The sequence below is a fragment of the Echiichthys vipera genome (assembly GCF_963691815.1).
Source record: "Echiichthys vipera genome assembly, chromosome: 12".
Classification (NCBI taxonomy): domain Eukaryota; kingdom Metazoa; phylum Chordata; class Actinopteri; order Perciformes; family Trachinidae; genus Echiichthys; species Echiichthys vipera.
Window position 1 is genome coordinate 22,395,418 of NC_139837.1, and position 21,885 is coordinate 22,417,302.

The 21,885-nt window shown below is 40.3% G+C and overlaps 2 protein-coding genes across 3 annotated transcripts in view; both read right to left on the bottom strand.

Moving 5' to 3' along the window:
• Window positions 1-1,010: 1,010 nt before the first annotated feature.
• On the bottom strand, window positions 1,011-9,114 carry rpia (ribose 5-phosphate isomerase A (ribose 5-phosphate epimerase)). Its single transcript, XM_083924319.1, has 9 exons — window positions 8,876-9,114; window positions 8,168-8,228; window positions 7,892-7,947; window positions 6,552-6,611; window positions 6,319-6,383; window positions 6,167-6,235; window positions 5,792-5,933; window positions 3,854-3,953; window positions 1,011-3,626 (listed from the first exon to the last, which is right to left on the bottom strand). The coding sequence occupies exons 1-9, from the start codon at window positions 9,038-9,040 to the stop codon at window positions 3,529-3,531; spliced, it is 816 nt and encodes a 271-aa protein (XP_083780445.1). The 5' UTR covers window positions 9,041-9,114; the 3' UTR covers window positions 1,011-3,528.
• Window positions 9,115-11,827: 2,713 nt separating this feature from the next.
• slc4a11 (solute carrier family 4 member 11) overlaps window positions 11,828-21,885 on the bottom strand; it is a 92,837-nt gene continuing 82,779 nt past the window's right edge. For both annotated transcript variants that reach the window (XM_083924725.1, XM_083924726.1), the window contains 4 exons: window positions 20,500-20,673; window positions 18,082-18,277; window positions 16,106-16,275; window positions 11,828-14,681 (listed from right to left, as the gene is read on the bottom strand). In XM_083924725.1, the coding sequence (XP_083780851.1) occupies window positions 14,615-14,681; window positions 16,106-16,275; window positions 18,082-18,277; window positions 20,500-20,673 (607 nt within the window). In that variant the 3' untranslated portion in view covers window positions 11,828-14,614. The remainder of the gene's footprint in view (window positions 14,682-16,105; window positions 16,276-18,081; window positions 18,278-20,499; window positions 20,674-21,885) is intronic.

Consider the following 21,885-nt stretch of genomic DNA (forward strand, 5'->3'; position numbering starts at 1 on the left):
CTAGTGTGCAAATCAATACAGGCTTGATCATCCAAATTATATATATATATATATATATATATATATATATATATATATATATATATATATATATATATACATATATATATATATATATATATATACATATATAATTTAAGAGGACTGCTTCGATTTGAAACAAGAAAAGCAAGAACTAACATTAGACAAAGATGCATGTCCGTTATCGAAATAATTAATGCATTTGTATAAATGTTATCATTGGAAAAGAGATAAATATGAAAAATAAATAAAAAAGGGAAATGTTATTCATTTTGATTATTGAATACATGGAAATGAGAAAAAAGTTAACCTTATTAAGCAAATATGTATTTTGATTTAGCTTTTTGCTTTGTGAGTATGTGTATATATGTTTATATGTATAATGTGTTTAAATGTATATAAAGTAAGTAAATGATTTCATTTATTTAAGTAATCAAATATATGTTAAATCATAAGTAAATATGTTGTGTTTAAACAGTCACAACTGTGATGTTAGGGTGGGCTAATAAAAGCAAGTAGCTTCAGCCCAATCCTTTTTTTGGTTGAAATTGTCAAAATATTATGTCATTTTATTTAACATCTGATGTATAACCAAAAATAAAATTAATTCATTCATGCATTCAAATTACAAAAAAAAAAATCTAACTTAGTAACAGTAACAGTTTTCACTGTCAATCTAGTGATCATTTTGTATGTTAACGGATTGTACTATAAATTAGGAACGGTCCAAAACTCAACGATATTTAGATAATCATAGCGAACTAAGCAAACCAGCTTCACATGCCTAAAAAAGAAAAAAGACTAAATTATCAAAATTCTTGCCAATTTACTTTCTGACAGTCGACTTATTGTTTCTGTTCTAAAAACTAGTTTTGGAACAAAGTCTGCACTCCACCACATCCAGTTAACTGACAAAATGACAATAATGAACTGGATCATCAGAAATAAGTCAAGCAGGCATACTGTTATCATGGTTCTGTATTGGTGGAGAAAGAACGGTACCTTCACAGCAAAATCAGAATCACAGTCACTTGGTAAAGAAAGGAATGAGGGAAACGCTGGTTCAAGAATATCCGACATGGTGTTGAAACATGTGTTGGACCCAAACTGGGCCACATATTCACAGTTAACTTTTATTTTGTCCACACACTACTGAGGCTAGATGGAGTTGGATGTCCCGCACCAGTGGCTTGTAGAGAAATTTGCTTTTGCACGATTGTTTTACATTTTCCAGATGTTCTGAGTCTCAAAGCTGTGCATACAAAAATAACACCAGCGTAAGGCATTGTGAGCCAAAAGCAGAGTAAATAGCTGCATTACACAATGAAACATCATTCAAAAATTCAAACAAATGTTGGTCTGACACTAAAGTAACTTGTACATGGTGAAGACAACTTGACTTATTGAATGAGAGAAAGAACGGCGAGCCTCTGATTTCTTGCAGGGAGTTGGGTCTGGGGTGTAGTTGTGTTTTTTAGATCATTCAATAAGAGTTAATCATCTCTCTGAACATTGCTGCACACTGACCATAAGATCTTATAAAACACATTCAAATTTGCTCTTTAATGTTTTAAGACTTCAAAATCAAATATCTTGGATGTTTCTTTTTTGGGATCTGCACACAAAATAAACCATCGTTTGTCTTCAACTCTTGAATTTTTTTGATATTTATATATACACTCAAATGTATTTCCCAATGATAGTTTTGAACCAAACGTAGCAGAGGTCCTCTGTGGCAGTGTTCCAACAATATCAATGAATTTTGCTGCGTCTGAATTAAACAGGCTGCTCTATTGCTTTGGCGCGCCAAGGCACATAAAAATGCACTTGCATTGCTGCTGGTTCAGATTTGAGCTACATGAGTGCACCATTAACTGTGACCGTTTTATAGCCCAACAGCCCATCACCATTACCTCCAAATGTTCTTACACGTCTCTCTATAGCTATATTTTAAATGACGCTGATGGCACAAGACCTCCTGTGAGCAGATGGCCGCGTAAGGAAGAAGAAACTGTAATGTAAGTAACTCATAGGCACAGGAAAAGGCCAACACAGTGAGGGAGGTACATGCATCAAAGTACACACATTTCTTCCTTTTTTTAACAGCGAGGCTGTGAACTTTACCTCAGCTGATTGACTAGTGTCACCACAGGAACATCTGTTGAAACCTAAACTGCAGAGATTTCCCAAACTCTGTCTTCACTCAGGAAATCAGATCATTGGTCCAACAGTGGCTATCAAATGCTAGAGGAGAAGAACTCCAATATCATGTCCAAGTAGCCCACTGGCATGTGAAATAAACACATTTAAACCTGAAGTCAGACATGTAAAGCCCGCTCAGTGAACCGGGCCTTTAAGGAATCTCATGCAACAGAACAGAGTCGTTTCCAGGTAAAAACTATGATACGCAGACATATTTACACCTGTCCATCTGCAGCTGTCCAGTATTTCACAAGAGTAATTCAGAGTAAAGAGGATGTAAATCTGTTGGTGGCTGAAGGGTTGAGATGATGACAAATGCATCATTATGTTGTCACAGAATAACACAAAATGAACCAAATGCTGCTGAAGGACGCGAGAAGAGAGAAGACACCACAAACACCTGGAGACACAGAAGCTGAGGAACCATGTTCCAGAGGTCTTTCGATGTTGGTTTGGTGGTCCTAACCTTTTTGGTGCAGAGGTCTCCTGCACATTGCTACCTTTTACAGTCATTTTTTACTGTTGGGATGAGTTCTTGTTCTTTGTGGTATTTTGCAAACTATGCGGTAAAATGCCTGTTTAAAAGCTTCATACCTGCACCAGGGGGTTTCCCTAAACTGTTAAAAATCTCATTAATTTTTTCAGTTTAAATTAGCATATTAATTAGACGTCGTACTTGTTGTTGATGTTGTAGCAGAGTTCACATTACTCCTCTTTCTGTAATCTAATTAAATAAAAGCACTTGAAGGCATATCAGCTTCCAGACTCTTAGTGTCGTGAGTCTTCACCTGACGAGTGGACTTTTTATTTGCAGCTGCCTAGCAATAGTAATAAGAGTTTGACGTATCATTATGAGCTTTTTAATGTAACTTTAAGAGCATCATTTATTTTTATAGGGCTGAAAGTATAATTCAAGGCACACCGTAGTTTCATTCTGCAGCACTGCAGTGATTCACAGCACTCTGCAGACCATCAGTCAAACCTGCTAATTACAGAAGAGCCAACATTCCCAGTGAGACCAGGCAGCCAAACTGAGCAATACAGACTACAAAAAAACAAACTTAGCATATTAGATGCTCTTCATTTTACTCATCAGGCACTTTAAAACTCACAGTGTCAGAAGCACCAGCTGCAGGATGAGAAAAACAAAGTGATCCTTTGAATGTAACTGGTTTTGGGATGTGTGAAAACGGTTTAGTCCAGTTCTGCAGGAGGTCTGAGACCGGGTGTAAATCATAAACACGGCACTTGTGGGTAAAGTGAGGTCATTTGAGAGGCGGGGCGACAGCGAACGTGACGGACTCCTCAGTTGACCGGAGGATCTCGAACCTGCACGCTGCCGTCCTCCATTCCGAAGTAGGCCCGTTCAGCCATGCCGACGAAGAGCCCGGTCTCCACCACACCTGAGGAGGGCGCAAAGGTCAAGATGAGGATCTAAATGCATAACTAAGCATCAACTTGACTTTAGAGCAAAAACAACATTTCTCCATATCTTCCTCAGGGTTGCTGGTTTTCTTACACTACAGTTTGTTTCCCATCTCTGGGAGGTTGTATGTGACGAGTGTGTTGGCAGCAGGACTACCGTGAAGGGACTGTTGTTGTCTTAATAAACCCAGAGATGGCCCCTCACCTGGAATCATCTTGATTGCGGTGTTGACCTCCTTCCAGTTCTCAGCGTGCGCAAACTTCCAGTCCAGGATGAAGTTGCTGTTGTCAGTGACCACCGGACCCTGAGAGCCAGAAGAACACAACTCACACCTCAGTCACAACCTTTAAAAAAAAAAGAAAAGTGTAATCTAACCTGTCATCTAACACCCAGAGGGCTGCGAGCAAAGTCCACAGCTCAGAAATGTGTTTCTAACAAGAAGAGTCAAACAGACAGACGTCTCCAATGTTGTGATAAGGGACTTCAGTATGAGCATGACTCAGTTAAACAGAAGGGTATGACTTGTCTGAAGGGTTAAATAATTAGATGATTACGTTCATAAATATCCTAAAATTTATTAGAGTTGACGTAATTTCAATTATTTCAACTACATAAGTTATTTGTTTGTCCAATCGAGTCCGAAACATCTGAAAAGACTCAAAATGTGACAGAATTGTCCCACAGGAGATCAAATATGGCCACTGATGGTTGAACGGCCATTTTGAAAATGTCAGAAATGGAAAATCAGAAATTCAGTATCAGCATCAATAATCCCCAAAACCACTGCTCTTTGTCCAAATCAGCCAAGAAGTTGCTGAGATATTGTCTGAACAGGTGATAATGCTAATTATGCAAAAAGCCCAAATTGGCAAGTTAGCATTCAGCAATTTCTAAACACTGGAGATTTATACTGTACATTCCTATAGGCTGGCAAACAGACCAATAGTTTTATTGAAAACTTAAATCTTTCAAAGTGTAGATCCTTCTGAAGCAGAACGTACACGTTCCTTTACCTGGACCTGGTGATGAGGAGAGCTTTTTTAAGGGTTTCCTGTTAAAAAAATAAACGTCTACATGGCCTGACCTTTGTAACCGTGGAGCGATCATGTGTAACTTTAAAATAAACAACGCGTGTGTGCTCATCGAGGCTTCCTGAGACTTCCAACTGGGACTTGTCCAATCATTAATACACAAACTGCTTCCAGGCTCAACTGCCAAAAAAGAGCAACACAAACATGAGGAGGCAGAATAACAGACAGACTCTCCTTTCTCTAGCTGGATGCTGTCTATTTCAAAAGAACCGATAAGAATTAAATCGTTACTTCTACAGACTGTCCAGACTTCGCTCTGTGTCACTGTTGTCACACACACACACACATTTCTTTAAACTTCCCCTGGAGAGTTTTCATGTGACATGTGAAACAAGTTCCACTCACATTCAGCGGTTTGCACCAAAACGCATTGCGCGACAAACATGTTAAACGCCTTGTCTTCCGCGTGAGATATTTGCAACGCTGATTCTTTCATGCATTTTAAAATCCTACATTGTCTACGTCCATATGTACTAGCCTGCAGTCTTCCTCACGACCTTTGTTTGCACTCTGCAGCATATGTTGGCTCTTTACCACAACTTGAATAGTGCGTGAACCACTGGTAGAAATGGGAGTAACGTCACGGAAGCTCAACGAGCGTGAGAGAGAGAAGGAAAAAAGGGTGGAGCGAGCTTTACAATGAATAATGAGAGGGAGCGTTGCAATCAAGAACAAAGCAGTAATCAGGGAAATAAAACGCTATTTTCACTGTTTCAACACTGCTAGAAATGCAGCCACAGCAAGTCTACCACCATCACTGTCCTCATTTAGAGTTTTTTTAAAAAAAGCCTGAAAAGTCAAAAGTTAGAACGGAAGAACAGAGAGTCGTTGCTATGGAGATGCAGACCTGCACATGGCAAATAGTTGCAAAGCATTAACTCGTCTTTGGGCTGAACAGGACAGTAAGAAAACACAGACTGAGAAATAAAGCCAGGAGCAACAAAACAAACAAAGGTGAGTGAAAAGGAACAAATGTGAAGAAACCGAGCAGTGAAATGAGAAGTGTTGGATGCAGAAGCCAGACAGACAGCCAAGCCAATCCTCAACTCACCGCTTTACTGACAGCCATCCTTAAATTGGCCTCCCCTCCGAAACGCTTGGCTATCATCCTGGAGACGGGGACGTACGCCATGGGGATCACCTCGATGGGAACTCCCTTCTTCCACTGCTGGCCCAGAGCCTTGGAGTCCTTCCTGGGAGAGAAACGGGAAGATAAGAACCAAAGCTGGACACACGGGACTCTGTCCAGACATCTCACATGGATGCAGAGTCAACTACAGAACCTTTCCATTTTAAAGAGTGAATCCTTCAAGATCCTCAGTGGAAAAAAGCAAAAAATAAATCTTTTTTTCCTTTGACGGGCTGGCAAAAGAACCCTCTTAAGTAATTATTCTCATCTTCTCAAGTTAAACTAGCAATTACAAACCTGTAGTCCGCAATGACAACGAAATGTTTCGCACAGCCGGCCACGATCTTCTCCTGAGTCAGGCAGCCGCTGCGAGACAAAGAGAGGACGAGTGTGAGACGGAAATCAGGAGAAGACGCTGGTTCAGCTTCTGCTGCCTGCGTTGTACCCACCCTCCTCCTTTAATCAGAGTGAGATCTGCGTCCACTTCGTCTGCTCCGTCAATCGCCACATCCAGCTGTGTGGGAGGGATGTAAACTCATCACAGTGGACAACAACGCAAAGGAATCCTTTTTCTACATTAAGACAACATCCACCATTCAAGGTTATTTTTTGCAGCTGCACAAGCAGGATTTTCCCAGAGCTGACAGGGTTTGAGCCCCATAATACTGTAGCCCTTCCTCACCTCTGGGTGCCTGTCAAGATCCGACAGTGGGAGTCCGTGCTGCAGGATCAGCTGACGAGCCTGCGGGAGGACAAGTCGAGAGACAAAAATGTGACAAGACGCAGAGGGGAATCTGCAATGCTCTCAATGTATTTTTGTAGAAACGCTCCAAATGCATGAACACAGTTAATGTTAAAGTTGTACTCCCTAAGATTTGAGACACCTTGTTTCTAGCGGCCTCTGTGGCGTTAAGATGTAACTGCAGGCGACCCTGTTTTTTTCTGAGCCTCCATCTCTTTTGTAAACTTTATTGAAACACATCCACCTCTCTACTTCCAGTCCGTCCCCTATATGTTTCCGTCTTAGATCCACACACACACTTTTCTGTTATACTTCTGCCCTTACTACACGCCTGACTCAGAAGTTGGAATTTCCATTTCCGAGTGAACGCAGCATAACCGTTGGTGAGGATCTGGGCCGACAGACCAACAGCTGTCAGCAGCGTCACTAACATGGTGGATTATTTACATCTAGCCCAGGAATGTCACCACAGACACAGATATTGGAATACTCAGCAAAAAAGACAAGTGCTTTCATTAGTGGGTCATATGATCAGTAACTGTGCTTTTAACTCACTCTTTGGTAAATATTAACTTAAAAGACAACTAAATAGATGGAAATCTTACCGAGTTTAACTTTAATATTGGAAATTTAGGAAACAATGCATCTTTTCTTGCAAGTCACTCTGAATAAATGTGTCATTTAGACAAAAGAAAAAGAGAAGGTTGTGTGTGCTAATGAACTGCAGCCAAAGCCACAATGTTGCAGCGCATGCTGTCGCCACTGCGTATAGGTCATTACGCCACCAGGATGAAGATAATTACAAGTCATGTTGGCCTATAAATAAGGCTGCGTTCACATAGCTTCAGGCAGATCCGGCAAACTGCCGAAGAGATGTCTGTCGGTGGGAGTGTCACTTTAACCCCACATGTAGATAATTCAGGCTACCGTTTTCTGTCAAATCCCTGTTGTGATCTCGACATTTCCAACCGCACCTAAAGGCAGCTTCACGTCATGGTGAGAGAGAGTGAGATAGAAAAGAGACGGAGGAACTGAGCGACTGAGCTGGAGCCTGTTGCAGGAAACAATCAGCTGTTACACAAACTCCCCATCAGTGAAGTGCTTGCGGTTGTTTCTGGGTTGCGCTTCTCCAAAAGTTGAGTCTGTCTCAACTTTTCACCGCAGCCACTATTTTTTCGGCACCCCCCACTAATGCAGCCCTAACACACCACCTCCATTAACTGCTGCTGCAGCGCCTGATCGAGTGTGAATGCCTGTTACAACAAATGTCTCAAACCGACCTGGAAGGAAGTGGGCACACACACGATGTTGAGTTTCTCCTGACGCACTCTCTCAGCTGGAAAAAACAACATATTAACCTTTAGCACTTTAGCAAGTGTTGGTTTACACGTTTTGACATTAATATTTCAAATACATACACAGTGAAGCAGCAGGCTAAAGTTCAACACTTTAACCTTACTGTGGCCAAGTTAAAAAGACAAAAGTCGGTTGTTTAGGGGTCATTCGGCCGCCTCATGGATTACAACTCAAATCTGAATTATAAGGGTTTCACTCACCTAATCTGTCCACAGCATAGACGATGGTCGATCCACTGCCCACTCCGACCACCTGGTTGTTCTAGAGACAGAGAAAAACCTGCCTTAACTTGACTGGAGGTGTGTAGAAATGAACGAATGGATTAGAAGAACAGTGGAGATGTTACATTTGAGTGTATGTATAGGATCGAAATACTGGGAACACTGTAAACACCTTTAAAGTTTAGGATTGTTGCTTTTTTATGTGGTTCATGACCCAAACTGTCCATATGTCACATCCTGCTCTATCACAGCTGCATCATATCATCTGTAAAGTCCATTGCAAACTTTATCATGTATAATGCATACTGTATACATGAATAACACAGCCTCGCGTCCCGCTATTGTTTCTCATGTCAGGCTGCCAGTCTCAAAGATGCTGTTTGTGCTTCAGTGAAAACCACACTGAGCTCTTGTTAGCAGCTGACACACACGGTCCGTATATTTAGTCCTTAAAGCCCGACACATTTAGCACACTGTCCCGGGACAAGCATGCATAACACTAAGCGTATTCCGTGCCAAAACCGTTTCAGTTAGATAACGGTAAAGAGTTAGCACGCTAGGCTACATGCCCTCCTACCCGTGTGTGTTAGCTCACTTTGCTAACACGCAGACTGTGAGGATGTAGCTTCAGGTGAGTGAAGTGTAAGCAGCCGGCTGAGGACGCGTGTCCTCTGCAGCTCACCGTACCTGGACGTGGTTGTCCACAGAAGCGTACGCGGCCAGTTTCTTCGCCTCCTCGGCCATGTTAGCGGCGGACTGACTGGACACACACACGTGCTTCCTCCTCCGGGATGCTGCGCACAGAGATCCCGCTGCGACTTTACTGAAAGAGACCCACCCCTGGAGTCTCATGACCCGGCCCACAACACCCGCAGACCGGCCCACAACACCCGCAGCTCGGCCCACACGCGGGCGGACAGACAGACAGACAGACAGACAGACAGGTTCCCCCATGTGAACCACCAGCAGGTTCAGTGCAGCTTTTCAACTGTTTGCCTTTAATCCTGTTTCACCACATGAGTTGGAGCTCTGCGGTGATGTGCGCATGTGCAGCAGCACAGCAGCAGCAGCAGCAGCAGCACGTGGACACTCACCTGAGACTCACCTGTCCACATGTGTGCACGGTTCACAGGGATGGAGAGACACTCAATACATTTACTGAAGTACTGAGAGTAGAATAACTGGAGTGTTTCAATTGAATGCCACTTTATACTTTTACTCCATTACATCTCAGAGAACAATGCTGTACTTTTTATTCTACTACATGTGTGTGACACTTAAAGTGACTTTGCAGTTCAGATTTACGACACAAACTCTAATCACATATTTATACTGTGATGTATTAATATGTATAAAGATAAAACTTTATGGATCCCTACGTAAACCCAGCAGTGTAATTAGCCCCGCCTTTAGCAGCAGTACACATCAATGCATCAATAATATAAATGTATCATTCACTAAAGGGGCAAATATTTCACATTTGACTCCACTACATTTATTCAACATCACACATTACTTTGCAGATTAAGATTAAATATCTATATTTCTCATTATTAAATGTAATATTTTGTTTTAAAATAATCATTGAATTGTATTATTCTTCTTATTATAAATTCAAATATGATAAAACTGTATTGATTGTAAATGAAATTCCCAATCTACCAGCAGTATATCAAGTAGTTAAACTGAACCCCAACTTCAGCTGCTGCTACATAAAAGTGATGGACACATTAATGCATCAATAATTATAATCTAGTAATGTAATATATATCATTCTGAAATAAGTAATTCTGCCTAATGATAACTTTTTGTACTTCAAGTATATTTTGACACTAAACTGTGGTGTTGCTACTTTTACCTAAGTACCATATCAGCGTATTTCTACACCATTGCGTGCGTTACATGTTCTGTTTGGAGGATTGTTTCTGTGTAATATCTTCTTATTTAAATGAAATTCAGACCGGTGGGGCTGAACATTCCCACTGTGTCCTGAGGGTGGAGCCAGAGGAAAAGCCACGGGGGTCGGCAACATCCAGAAGGTTCATCCCTTTGGGAGCACGACTGAGCTCTGCAATTTCCATAACATTCATATCACATTAGGACACTTCTTGTTTGCAGAAGTTGACATTTTGGCCTGAGGGTGGTGCAAGAGGAAAGTACCCAACATAAAAAGGCTTCACCCTGTAGAGAGCTGCCTCTGTAAATTGCATCATAGTCAATCCGCAATTACATTTTGATATTTTTGTGCACAACAAAGTGTGCAGTTGTCCCTGAGAAGTGGTGCAGCTACTTCAATTACAGTCTTAACCCATGAGAGTCATGTGTTTTTAATGGGAAACGCAGAACAAATGAAATCTCTCTTCTCTGCACTTTGGGGAATATAAACATGATCGTCGAGAAAGCCCCCTTTTTTATTAAATGAAAAGGATGTTAAAAAGTGTTAAAGCAAGCATCTGTACATGATCTTTGCTTTAATAAAATACAATGAACAATGTGCAAAATGTTCCTTTGAATCCAGATCGATGACAAATCTGAGCTCACTTCAATGCTTTCAGTTTTTCATACTTTGAAGCAGAATACTGCAACACTTTATGTGGTACCCTAAAGGTTTTGAGTTATTCTTCTTACTTGGAATAAAATCTTATTTTACATGAAGAGATGATCTTGTTCATCACAACATCAAACCCCGACCTTCTGTTATATCTCTAAGTGCTGGTCAAGGAGAAAATGTGTCCTGGCGGTGGCACTACAGAGAAATATCAGCGGGTGGACAACACTACGATGAACCCATAAATATACAGATCAAACATGCGGACCATCTGGACGCTAATTCAGATGAGTGAAGCTTTTTTGGGTCTGAGGCACAACCACAGCCCCGTCACATGAACTCATGTAAACCCCCATCGATTCATAATAAATGTTACAAATGTATAACTCTATTCCTTATATAGATGTGGATGTTGTTTATAGTAATCATACTTTTGAACAGTCAATATTTAGGGTGTTTTGGTAAGCGATCACACTCGGCCATAACTTGAAGTGAAGCTGAATGTGTCCACAGTTATTCATTACTTTGAGCTGCCAGTTTAAAGGTGTTTGCTTGCTAACTTTAGTTTCACACTCTTACATGCTTGCTAAAGGTAGTGTTCAGGTCCTACAGTTGACTTGATGTTAATATGTGGATATATTATATTAATCAAATCCTAATTTCAAATCTAATTTATTATTAAGCCTTGTTGGATTCGTAATTGTCCCAAACCCGGCTATTGAGAAACTGTCAAGTTGATCTTGTTTGCTGATTCAGGATCAGTTGTACAGAACAAAACAGCCTAAATTCTCTGCACTGATATTAGAAGATAGGTCTGTCTTGTTCATAGAGCCATAACTGACTCCTTAATCACTACATAAGCATTGGAAAAACACTATTGCCTATTATGGTCTGTAACAGGACTTGACTGCCTTTGGACTTGGTCTCAATTGGGACTCTGGACCTGGTCATGGATTTGACTTTGACTGGATTCTGTTCTTGACTACAACCCTGATTTCTATTTTTTCACATGAGTTACAGTAAGATAATTCCCCAAGAACACAAGCACACGTACATGTTTACATCACTACTACTTTTTATTTGGCAAACAGCTTGAGATAGTATCTCTTTTTCAGTGTACAGTATATATATACTATAATAAACCAACACATTCTGTTTTATAACCATTTTTTTCTCATTTTTACATATTACAGCTTACAAATATAGCTGATCTTTTTGACAAAATTACAGATTCTGTTTGACACCTAAATTAGTATGCTATATAAAAATCCACACATCTTACATTCATGATTAGAAAAAGTAGGCTATATGAAATCAAGAAAACAAAACGAAAAACACCACGGTACACAATTTCAAACAAATCCGATTAGGGAGAGGGGAGTCAAGGTTTCACAAATGGAGTCGTATGTCTATCGCTCTGAATCCAATGTTAAAGTCCTCTGAGAGAAGTTTGCTGCTATTCCAAAAATCATCAGTACAGAGAAGATATCGAGGAACAACAACAATACTGTCACATAAGAAGAAGAATGGTTAAATCTCTGTACTCAGTCCAAAGTTAGAAACTAATACCTTGCCATGGATTATAATGGATACTTGATAAAAACTAAACTTTGCGCTGCAAACTGTACATATTACTTCATACCTCACAATCTCTCTCCTCTCTCACCAGTGCTGTTTTTAAGCCTTAATCCAAGGATTATGCAAATATTTCGGAGCTTTCCTTTCATGCCTTGCTATCTCGGCGTGAGACATCTGCTTAAATTGGACATCTTTCTCACATCTGTAAGACAAAGTTGAACAGAACTGCATGAGGGAGCTGCCATTTGGATACTGGGAAAGCAAGTAAACCGTAATAAAGTCCAGCACTGTGGATGCCTCGTTGACAGGCAAAATACTCATTTTTTTTTATCTTCTTCTTCTCCTTGATGTGTGCAATAATTGAATCAGCACAGAGCAGTTTTTTGTACCATGAGCATGGACTGAAAAGTTTGTCTTAAAAACACAGCTGGCCTGTCTTTGCTTCACTGAGGGGTCGCTGGAAACACCCGAATGTTACCAGCAAAGTTCTGTTTTTTTACACGGTATTGCTGAATATTGAGCGTTGCATTCAGTTTATTGAGAAGTTACTTGAAGTTTGACTTTTTTTTTCTGTAGGATACATGTCCATTGGCATCACATTGTATCAAAAACCCAGATGAGTCATGCTTTAAGCAAACCAGTGCTCGCTTAGAAATCTTTTTTTTTTCATTTTTGTACTGTAGATAACAAGATAATCGTTCCAGATGTCTGGATTATTACATGACAACTTTGCAAGCATTGATCTAATCATAACATCTAAATAGAAAACAAGACCAGATTATTCTAAAACTCATCTTTGAACACTTGTTCACAAAAATAAAACTGAAAAAAGGGATGCATTTTGTTGAATCCAAAGCTCATAAACGTTTCTTTTTTATTGTATTTATTTATTTCTACCTTTACCTGACTTTCAACTTTTCAACACTAGCAATGCACCAGAACTGTGTTTAGACTTTGACACGAAGCTGGAAGGGACTTTGATATGTAAACACTGCGGCAAAGCCCGATGTAACACAAAGACACTCGAATATAAGAACCGGTAACGGTGGAATGTCAAGGAGAAAACAGAGAATCACAGATTACCCTCCAGGTCGGGTTAAACACACAAAAGATAAACTGTCATCATGATAAATAAATATTTTATCTGAATTTAGCCTAAAATATTTTTAGTATATTGCCATAATATATTCTAATATATTCATAATTTGATAAAGTTTTCACTATATGTTTTGGTTTGTGCTGTCGTTCTAAATAATTACATATAATATATACCTGTGGAATGTATTTTTTTTAATTCTGTACTTCAATTCCACCTTAAAAATCAGGTTCTCTAAAGAGCTGGCAGGACGCTAGATGAAGGATTAGTAATGTGCCTGTGACACACATACACACACACACACACACACACACACACAGGCTCCTTTTCCCTCCTTAATGAACACTTATTGGAATGACTTAAAAACGAAATAAAGTTTCCTTTATAGAAAAAAAAGGGGGGTATCACAGCTCAAAGGTGCAGGAATGTAGAGGTTTTTAACACTGCACAATGACAGAATTACAAAAGGTACAGATTTACTTTGCAGTGGCTTAAATGCAGTGTTCTTACCGGTTAATTCACCCACAGAGAAGTATTTAAGTACTTATGAACACAGTGTAAGTACGTAGAATTTACCCGAATGACAGTGTAGAAACACAATGTGAGTGCAAAGTGTCAAAAAAAGGAGATTGTTCATACTTACATTGTGCCATTACACCTTTCTACAGCCTCTACAATGTACACTGGCAGCATTTTTATTACTTACACAGTATTAGTGAGTACTTTAAGCACTTACCGATAGCTTAACAAACAGATGAATACACTCCAGTAAGGATATCATAAAATGTTACTGTAAAATGTAAAGTTGTGAGTGGAGAACATGGAGGTATATGGCACTGAACAAGCGGACAGGGTCAAACGGAGGTGAAACAGGGAGTTCTGGACGGTTCTGTTTTTGCGGTCAAACTTTCCTACGGAGAGATTCTGTCTGTCCACATTTGGAAATATTTCCCACTGCTCATCTCGCTCTCTCTCTCTCTCTTACACTCTTTCTCTCAAACGTGACTTTCCAGTGCTTCACCTGTTAGAATGTTCCTATCAGATACAAAAATCAAAACAGTCTGTATTTCTCCTTTTTGCTTCCATAACAGTTTTGCATTGAAAAATATGATGTTGTTTTTTTAATCCTCATTTCTTTTTCTTTCTTTTTTCCCCAATTCCAGACATCTTTTTTTGTGGATCCAGAACGTGTCTCCGTCTGTAGCTACATGTGCTGGGCATCCATTATGTCCAAGTATTTGGCCTCAATGATATGAGGAAGCACATTGTTCCTAAAACACAGAGCAGACAGAATCGATGTCAGGTGTTGGAGCAGCACTAAGGAAGAAAAACAGGAGGAAACAGAACACCAAACCACGAGAATGTCAGATGTTATCAGTCAAGATGTATCACTTCCTTCTCAGTCGTACCAGCGAACAAGAGATGGAATCAACGATACAGCGGTGGCTGATGCATGTGGGGGTGCACGATGGCACAGCGATCTGTGGGGCTGCATATACTGTATATCCACTACACTTCACATTAAATTACTTACTGTTGAGGCAGCACAAAAGGCAATAGTCCAAACTGTGAATTATATCTGCATCGAAGCTGTTCCCATCACTAATTTTATACGGATAAAATGACTAGGTGAATGTGAGAGGAGTTGCTTGTAGTTACAGAGAATCATCACCTGACTCTGGATTTCTTGCCTAAAATGTTTTCAGAAACACATTTTAGTGTACTGTTTAGCTGTAACTTTAGAAATGCTTCAAAATGGACCAAGCACCACCTCAACGTTTACGTAATTTGGCTGCTCTGATTGGTTGTTAAGTCGATCAAATTGCATCCAGAGGCATATAGTCTTGAACTGTTGAAAACACCCCTAGGAAATCAAAAATGAACTGAGAGGTTGCGTTTAAGTCTGGAGCTTCTCAGTTCATTTTCGATTTCACACTAGTTTTTAGCTCTTAGCTCTTTAGCTGTTAGATGTAAATAGAAAACTGTTTACTAACACATTAACAGTACCAACTTTACAAGATAATATGTCACTGTTGTGTTTACAGCTTGTTGCTCTGTCCCCAAGTGCCCCCCAAAAAATATGAATTAAGGAAGGTTTAAGTGAAATAGCTAACGACCATGATCATCAAGCTTCGTACTACTGTACGCGGCCTTTAGAAATGGTATGTGATGGAGGGTGTGGTAATGAAACCCATAAAGTGTGTTTCGGTAAACTTTGGTATGGTGCTCTGAAAAACAAACTTTAAGAAAGCTGATCTCACAGCATCGTTCTTTTTTAAATTAAATATATTCCTCTAGTTTGATGCACCGAGTCAAGCAGAGGTGAATTATTCTGTGAATTTACAAACATCATATCTAATGTACTACACCCATCTGCTGTTCGTCCTGCAGCCATTAAGGGGAAGAACTGCAGCACAAAATATTTGTATCTCAACTGAACTGCCAGATGTTTCCAGCTGAAAAACATCAAACCTCGTTGTTGATTTTAAAAAACTGTACTTAAGGAATTACGAAATCTGGAACTGTCAATTTACTTAGGCAAAAAGATCTTCCTGAAGGCTGTTTCACCAATAGAAACACATCCACAGATTCATGCAGAGGCAGATTCAGGTCAGACACAGCACTCACTTCGTGTGTCATCCTGGTTCAAAGCACTAGAGAAAATCATTTTGGGACAAAATGGCCGTGGTTGTACCTGATTGGAATTAGCATGATCATGAGAAGAGGAAAGATCATCTTCATGTAGGGTATCGGGTACATGCCGAACGTGCAGAGGACCAGCAGCTGCATCATCTGCAGGAAGGTGAAGTAGTGGATCTTCCTCTGGGGCACTTTGCGGATGTAGTGGGTAGGCGGGTAAGACGTCTGCAGGAGGTGAGAGGATCAGGACAGATTAAAATACAATCTACCCTGAGGTTCTTTTCCTCACTGTCCCCAGGTCTCCTGCTGTCGTAAAGAAATGACTCAGGGAAGTGGACAGCCCACACAGGTCTGGGAAGTGCACAGCAGGTTTTGTATCATAAACAGCATTTAGCTTTCAGTGGATGTTTTCTAATAGAAAGTGTATTTATAGCATGAGGGGTCCCCTGTGCGAAGGGAGGTGGGGTACAAGAGAGTAGCTGCTGATATTATTTTTAACCTGCACTCTAGAAGACTGTCATGTAAAAATACACCTTTGTCTTTCAGAGTGTAGCTGCATTAACAAAAAACTCACTTCAGGTAAAGTAACATCTCATGTAAGGTAAACAACCACATCCCTCGGCCGATAAAACAATTTCATGACTGATTTTATGACTGATCTGGAACCTTTATAAATAAGACTCAGGACACTGTACAGTTGAGGCCTGGAAGTCTGTCAGTGTCATAAGGTTAAAGCTTCTCGTTAAAGCAGAGATTGGTCTGGACATGCATCATTCTGCACAGTCACATCAGTTTTATTCATATAGCACATTTAAAAACAACAGGAGCTAGATGGATTAGCATCTTGAGATAGAGAGAGAGAGAGAGAGAGAGAGAGAGAGAGAGAGAGAGAGAGAGAAAGGGAGAGAGAGAGAGAGAGAGAGAGAGAAAGGGAGAGAGAGAGAAAGGGAGAAAGAGAGAGAGAGAGAGAGAGAGAGAGAGAGAGAGAGAGAGAGACGCAGGAAGAGCTTTATTTGAGTTTATTGGATGCTCTGCTTTGTGTTTCTTTCTATCTACTGCAGTTTTCGGAAAAGTACAAAAATAATAGAATCAATTAAAGTTGTCATTATGCAGAAAGGCCCATTTCATAATAATATATTTATATTATAAATTATGATAATTGATGCATTGGTATGAACACTACTTTAATGTTGCAGCTGGTAAGACGGGGCTAATTATCTCGCTGGGTATCGAGAATTTCACTGAGGGATCAATAACGTTTCATCTTTATACATAATAATACACCAGTTGATTCAATTTTGTTTAGTAAATCTGAATCTGCACAGTAAGTTTCAGATAGACATAGTGGAATAATAATTACAACACTTCTCTCTGAGATGTAGTGGAGTAGAAGTATAAAGTAGCAAAAAACGGAAATATTCAAGTAATGTACAAGTACCTCAAAACTGTACTTAAATACACAACTTGAGTAAATGTACTTATTTACTTTCCACCACTGGAAGTGACAATAAGCAAAGTAAAACTGTGAGGGTGAAGGGTATGACAGTTTTGGAGCAGTAATCTCTCACTGCCATTTGGAGGCGCCAGTGTGTGAAGTGTACAGTTAAGTGAAAAATGGCACGTCTCGCGTCCAGTAGGAAGGTTATATCGGACACACAGGAAAGGATGTGACCTTTTCGGAGAAAGTGTTTTGCAAATATTTGATTTTCTGTTTTTATCTGACTGACCGTGTTAAGAGGTTCAGCAGTGGAACAAGATGTTAATGTTGCTGACACCCAACATTAAAATAATAACGTTAGATCACGAACTGATGCGTCTTGATTCACTAAACCCACCTGGCATTCTGAGTAGATTAAAACAAACACCAAAAATTATATTTGCAAATATTATTTGACTCAGGTCGGGTCCTCCAGCACTGGGCACCCAGTCAACCGTTTGATCTGCAGGGTCCTGCAATCGACATATGGTCATACATACACGCGCACATTTATTCCCTCACCCTCTTACACCACACCACACACACTTTCTCACCTGCTCCTTGAGGAGGAGAGCCATGCGGTCGCACATCTGGTTTCCGTCGATGGAGGTGAGGGCGATGTAGAGGAAGAGGCCGTACAGGACGGGTTTGGGGATCCATTGCAACGGGAGAGGCAGTAGCAGCACTGACACGCCGATGAAGATGTTGGCAGTCAGAGACGTCAGCCGCGTCTCTTTCACCTGGACGATACTGAGGAGATACACACACACACACACACACACACACACACACACACACACACACACACACACACACACACACACACACACACACACACAGCGTGCAAACACACACAATAACACACAAATGAATGGAAACTGGAAAGCACACAATTGTTTAATACAATGCAACAGTTTTTTCCAAGATTTTCTTATCAGTGTTCTTGCACATTTTCCATTTGAAATATACCCACATTTTTTAGAGTTTGGGGGAAATATACATTTTTTTTAAAAATCTTGGATTGAGATGAACAAATCATTTTATATTCAGATTTTTCATAAACTATTTAGGATATAATCAACCAACCTTGTTTTTTGCCTGACCTCAATAAATAGACATAGCAGTAGGGCTGTGTATTAGTAAGAAGCTGCCAATATAACACAACACAATGCACGGTTACAATTCTACTGTATAATTCCATATACATCAAATCTGAGTGGGGTCCTAAACACAACACAACACAACACAACACAACACAACCACTGACACACATATTTATATGTAAAATATTCATTAAAAATGAATAATGTTTTTATTTTCATTTACATTCTTGGTTTTTAATGCTTATATACAGAACATTTTGATGGGTGTGTGTGTGTGTGTGTGTGTGTGTGTGTGTGTGTGTGTGTGTGTGTGTGTTGTGGCTCCTTCCTCTCACTCGTTTTGATGATAAAATGCAGAATAAGGTTTTGTCTTGTTTAATGTACTGCACAAAGTGTAATTGAAACACCCATCCATCCACATGTATCCTGTCCAGAGAAGGGCGAAGCTCGTGAAAGCAAAAAGACTTCATTAGACAAGTGGTTCCCAACCTGGGGGTCAAGACCCACAAAGGGGTCACGGAATACATTTGCAAGAAAAGAAAAAGAGTTTCTGTGATTATTCTTCCTCTAATCATGCTTTTCATTTTCAATGTGTCTTTGGTTGAACAACTCAAGAACATATGCAACATGTTTTAAGGCATTGCTTCTTTTTCCAGGCTGAAAACTGAAGGACACTTGGACCTGTAGACGCTGTGGACACCTCTAAAAAACAGCTCAATATCGACCTGTTACACTTGGTACCAGCAGTGATTGTGGCACTTGTGAATCTGTGTGTGTGAGTCTCTGTGTGTGTGTGTCATCCCGGTTAGATGTAGTCCTGGAGACACCTACTGTAGCAGGAAACTAGCACAGAGGCCATTTTGCTCGGTGTTTATATGTCTGTAGGCAGATCTAGTCACCATGATAGCGTCCGAACCACGCAAAACAGAGTAATGAAACTTTACAAGTGAGTAGTTAAGATCAAAATGAAGGCTGTGTTCACATATGGCTATACATTATATATGAAATATATATATATAGGATTTTTACTTTTTCTCTCATTTTCCACATGTTTTCTGTGGCTGGACACTGGTCAGCTGTTTTGCAGGACGTGTGAGAACCATGTGGCTGTGTCCGAGCAAAGGTGGTGTTAGTAGGGGGGTGGGAAGAAGGTAAGGAGCCACCATGATCCTATCGCAAGATGGTCTCTAGTTTTTGCAAAATTTTAATTTGGTTCTATTTATGTTGTTTCCCCCCCTTTTTAAGTGGGTATTTTTAATAGATCTTTTTTACATATTATTTATATCTTTTTATTTTATTATATCCTGCCACATATGTTATTTTTTTTATAGTGTAACACTTTATGAGGCTCTGCTCTTGAAAGGCGCCATATAAGTCAGCTTCTTTCTTCTTAAATGTTGACACATTAAAAAGGTTAGAAACTACTGCTTCAAATAAGCATTTCACAAATGTTCACAGATAATCAGATATGGATATTTGGAATATCAATTTCCAGATATATACATACTTTCGAGAACCCCAAATTGCATATCCTTGCATCTAGTTAATTAGCATCTAATTAGATCTGCTCTTAAAGAAGATCATCCCTATGCCCCCTCTATCACACTTGAGAAATCCTGAATATATGCTAACTATAACGTTGCACAGATCTGTGTGGCTGTAATGATGAACTTTATCCTCTCATCTCTTCAAAACTCCCTCACCTCTTCCACCCGGAGAGAAAACGGTTAGTTACATAGTAATCAAGCAATCAGGGAGGAGCAGGATACAGTAGCCTGCGACACAAAATTACCAGTCACTACATGCTCTGAAGACGACCTTTAATTGAGCGTCTGATTAGCACCGGCGATGGGAGGACGGGTAACTCACGTCTCATAGAGGTGGCCTCCCTCCACACGCTGCTCCACGAAAGCCAGCTGACGCACATGAAGGGTGGAGTGGGGAAAGGCGGCGTGCATCCAGGGCAACCCCAGCACCGACATCAGTATGTTAATGAGCCCAGAGAGCATCAGGTCCCAGTGATACGCTGTGCCCTTCAGCAACCTGAGGAGCAGCACAACAACAACAGGCTAAAGTTCATAAACGTTCAAAAGAAAATTAGCATACAGTAATATCTTGAAGTGAGCACGAGACAGATATCCACCCACAGGCTCAGTCACACAAACACAAAGGGCATCCTCCTCCTCCTCAGGTTAGAGGCGCCCTTCAACACACTCTGAATAAACTCGCTCGCAGGTTTCATCAATTCTTCTCACTCAACGCGCAAGAAAACGATGACTCATGTTTTCATACATGCAAAAACATGAATCAATATGTCAACGACGATGACAGCACAAGACGGGCCTGATATTACAGTGACTTTACATGAAAGGATGAGTGTGACCTTTATGGTGCCACAGAACCTTTTCTGCACGTTAGTGAGGGATCACTGCTGTGCAGCTGCCCTGTCCTCCACCTCTGGAGTCTACGGCAGAGCTTCTCAAAGCTTTTTCACCTTACAAGATACATCTACCAGGGACACACTTGACTGACTTTTTACACTTTTATGTCCTAGTTGTGTGTATCTAATGTACACACCACCTTTTCTTTTTTTCTTTGGTGGGATATAACACAGCACAAATAAATGTATGAGGCAAGATATAATTGACCACCAGGTAACATACAAATAAAATGTTCTTTGACAGGGGGTTTATTGAAACAAATTTGTGTTTATAAAACTATGAAGGTGTGGAGCCCAAACATTCAATTGAAGTAAGTTATAGAGGAGGATTGGTATCAAAGGTATAACAACGAGGTGTATGTATGTTTGAGTGTCGTGTATATGTATGTATGTATGTATATGTTTGTGAATGTGTGAATCATGTTTGTGAATCAATTCAATAAGCTGCAGTAACACTGTACTTAAACAATATATCAAGGCAAAACAAGAGAAAGGGACACACTCACACACACACACACGCACACACTCACACACGCACGCACGCACACACACACGCACACACGCACTCACTCACTCACTCACTCACTCACTCACTCACACACGCACACACACACGCACTCACTCACACACGCACACACGCACTCACTCACGCACACACGCACACACACACGCACTCACTCACACACGCACACACGCACTCACACACGCACACACGCACACACACACACACACACACACACACACCAAGAGAAGTGTTAAATACATAAGATAAATAAAATGTGGATGAGAATATTTTAAATAATTACATATTTTTT

Excerpts from the sequence above, each read along its gene's own strand:
- rpia (XM_083924319.1), bottom strand. The coding sequence starts at position 9,040 with ATGAGACTCCAGGGGTGGGTCTCTTTCAGTAAAGTCGCAGCGGGATCT. Across the intron at positions 6,236-6,318 it reads ACTCTGATTAAAGGAGGAGG|CGGCTGCCTGACTCAGGAGA; the intron begins GTGGGTACAACG and ends TTTGTCTCGCAG. Across the intron at positions 5,934-6,166 it reads GTTGTCATTGCGGACTACAG|GAAGGACTCCAAGGCTCTGG; the intron begins GTTTGTAATTGC and ends TTTCTCTCCCAG.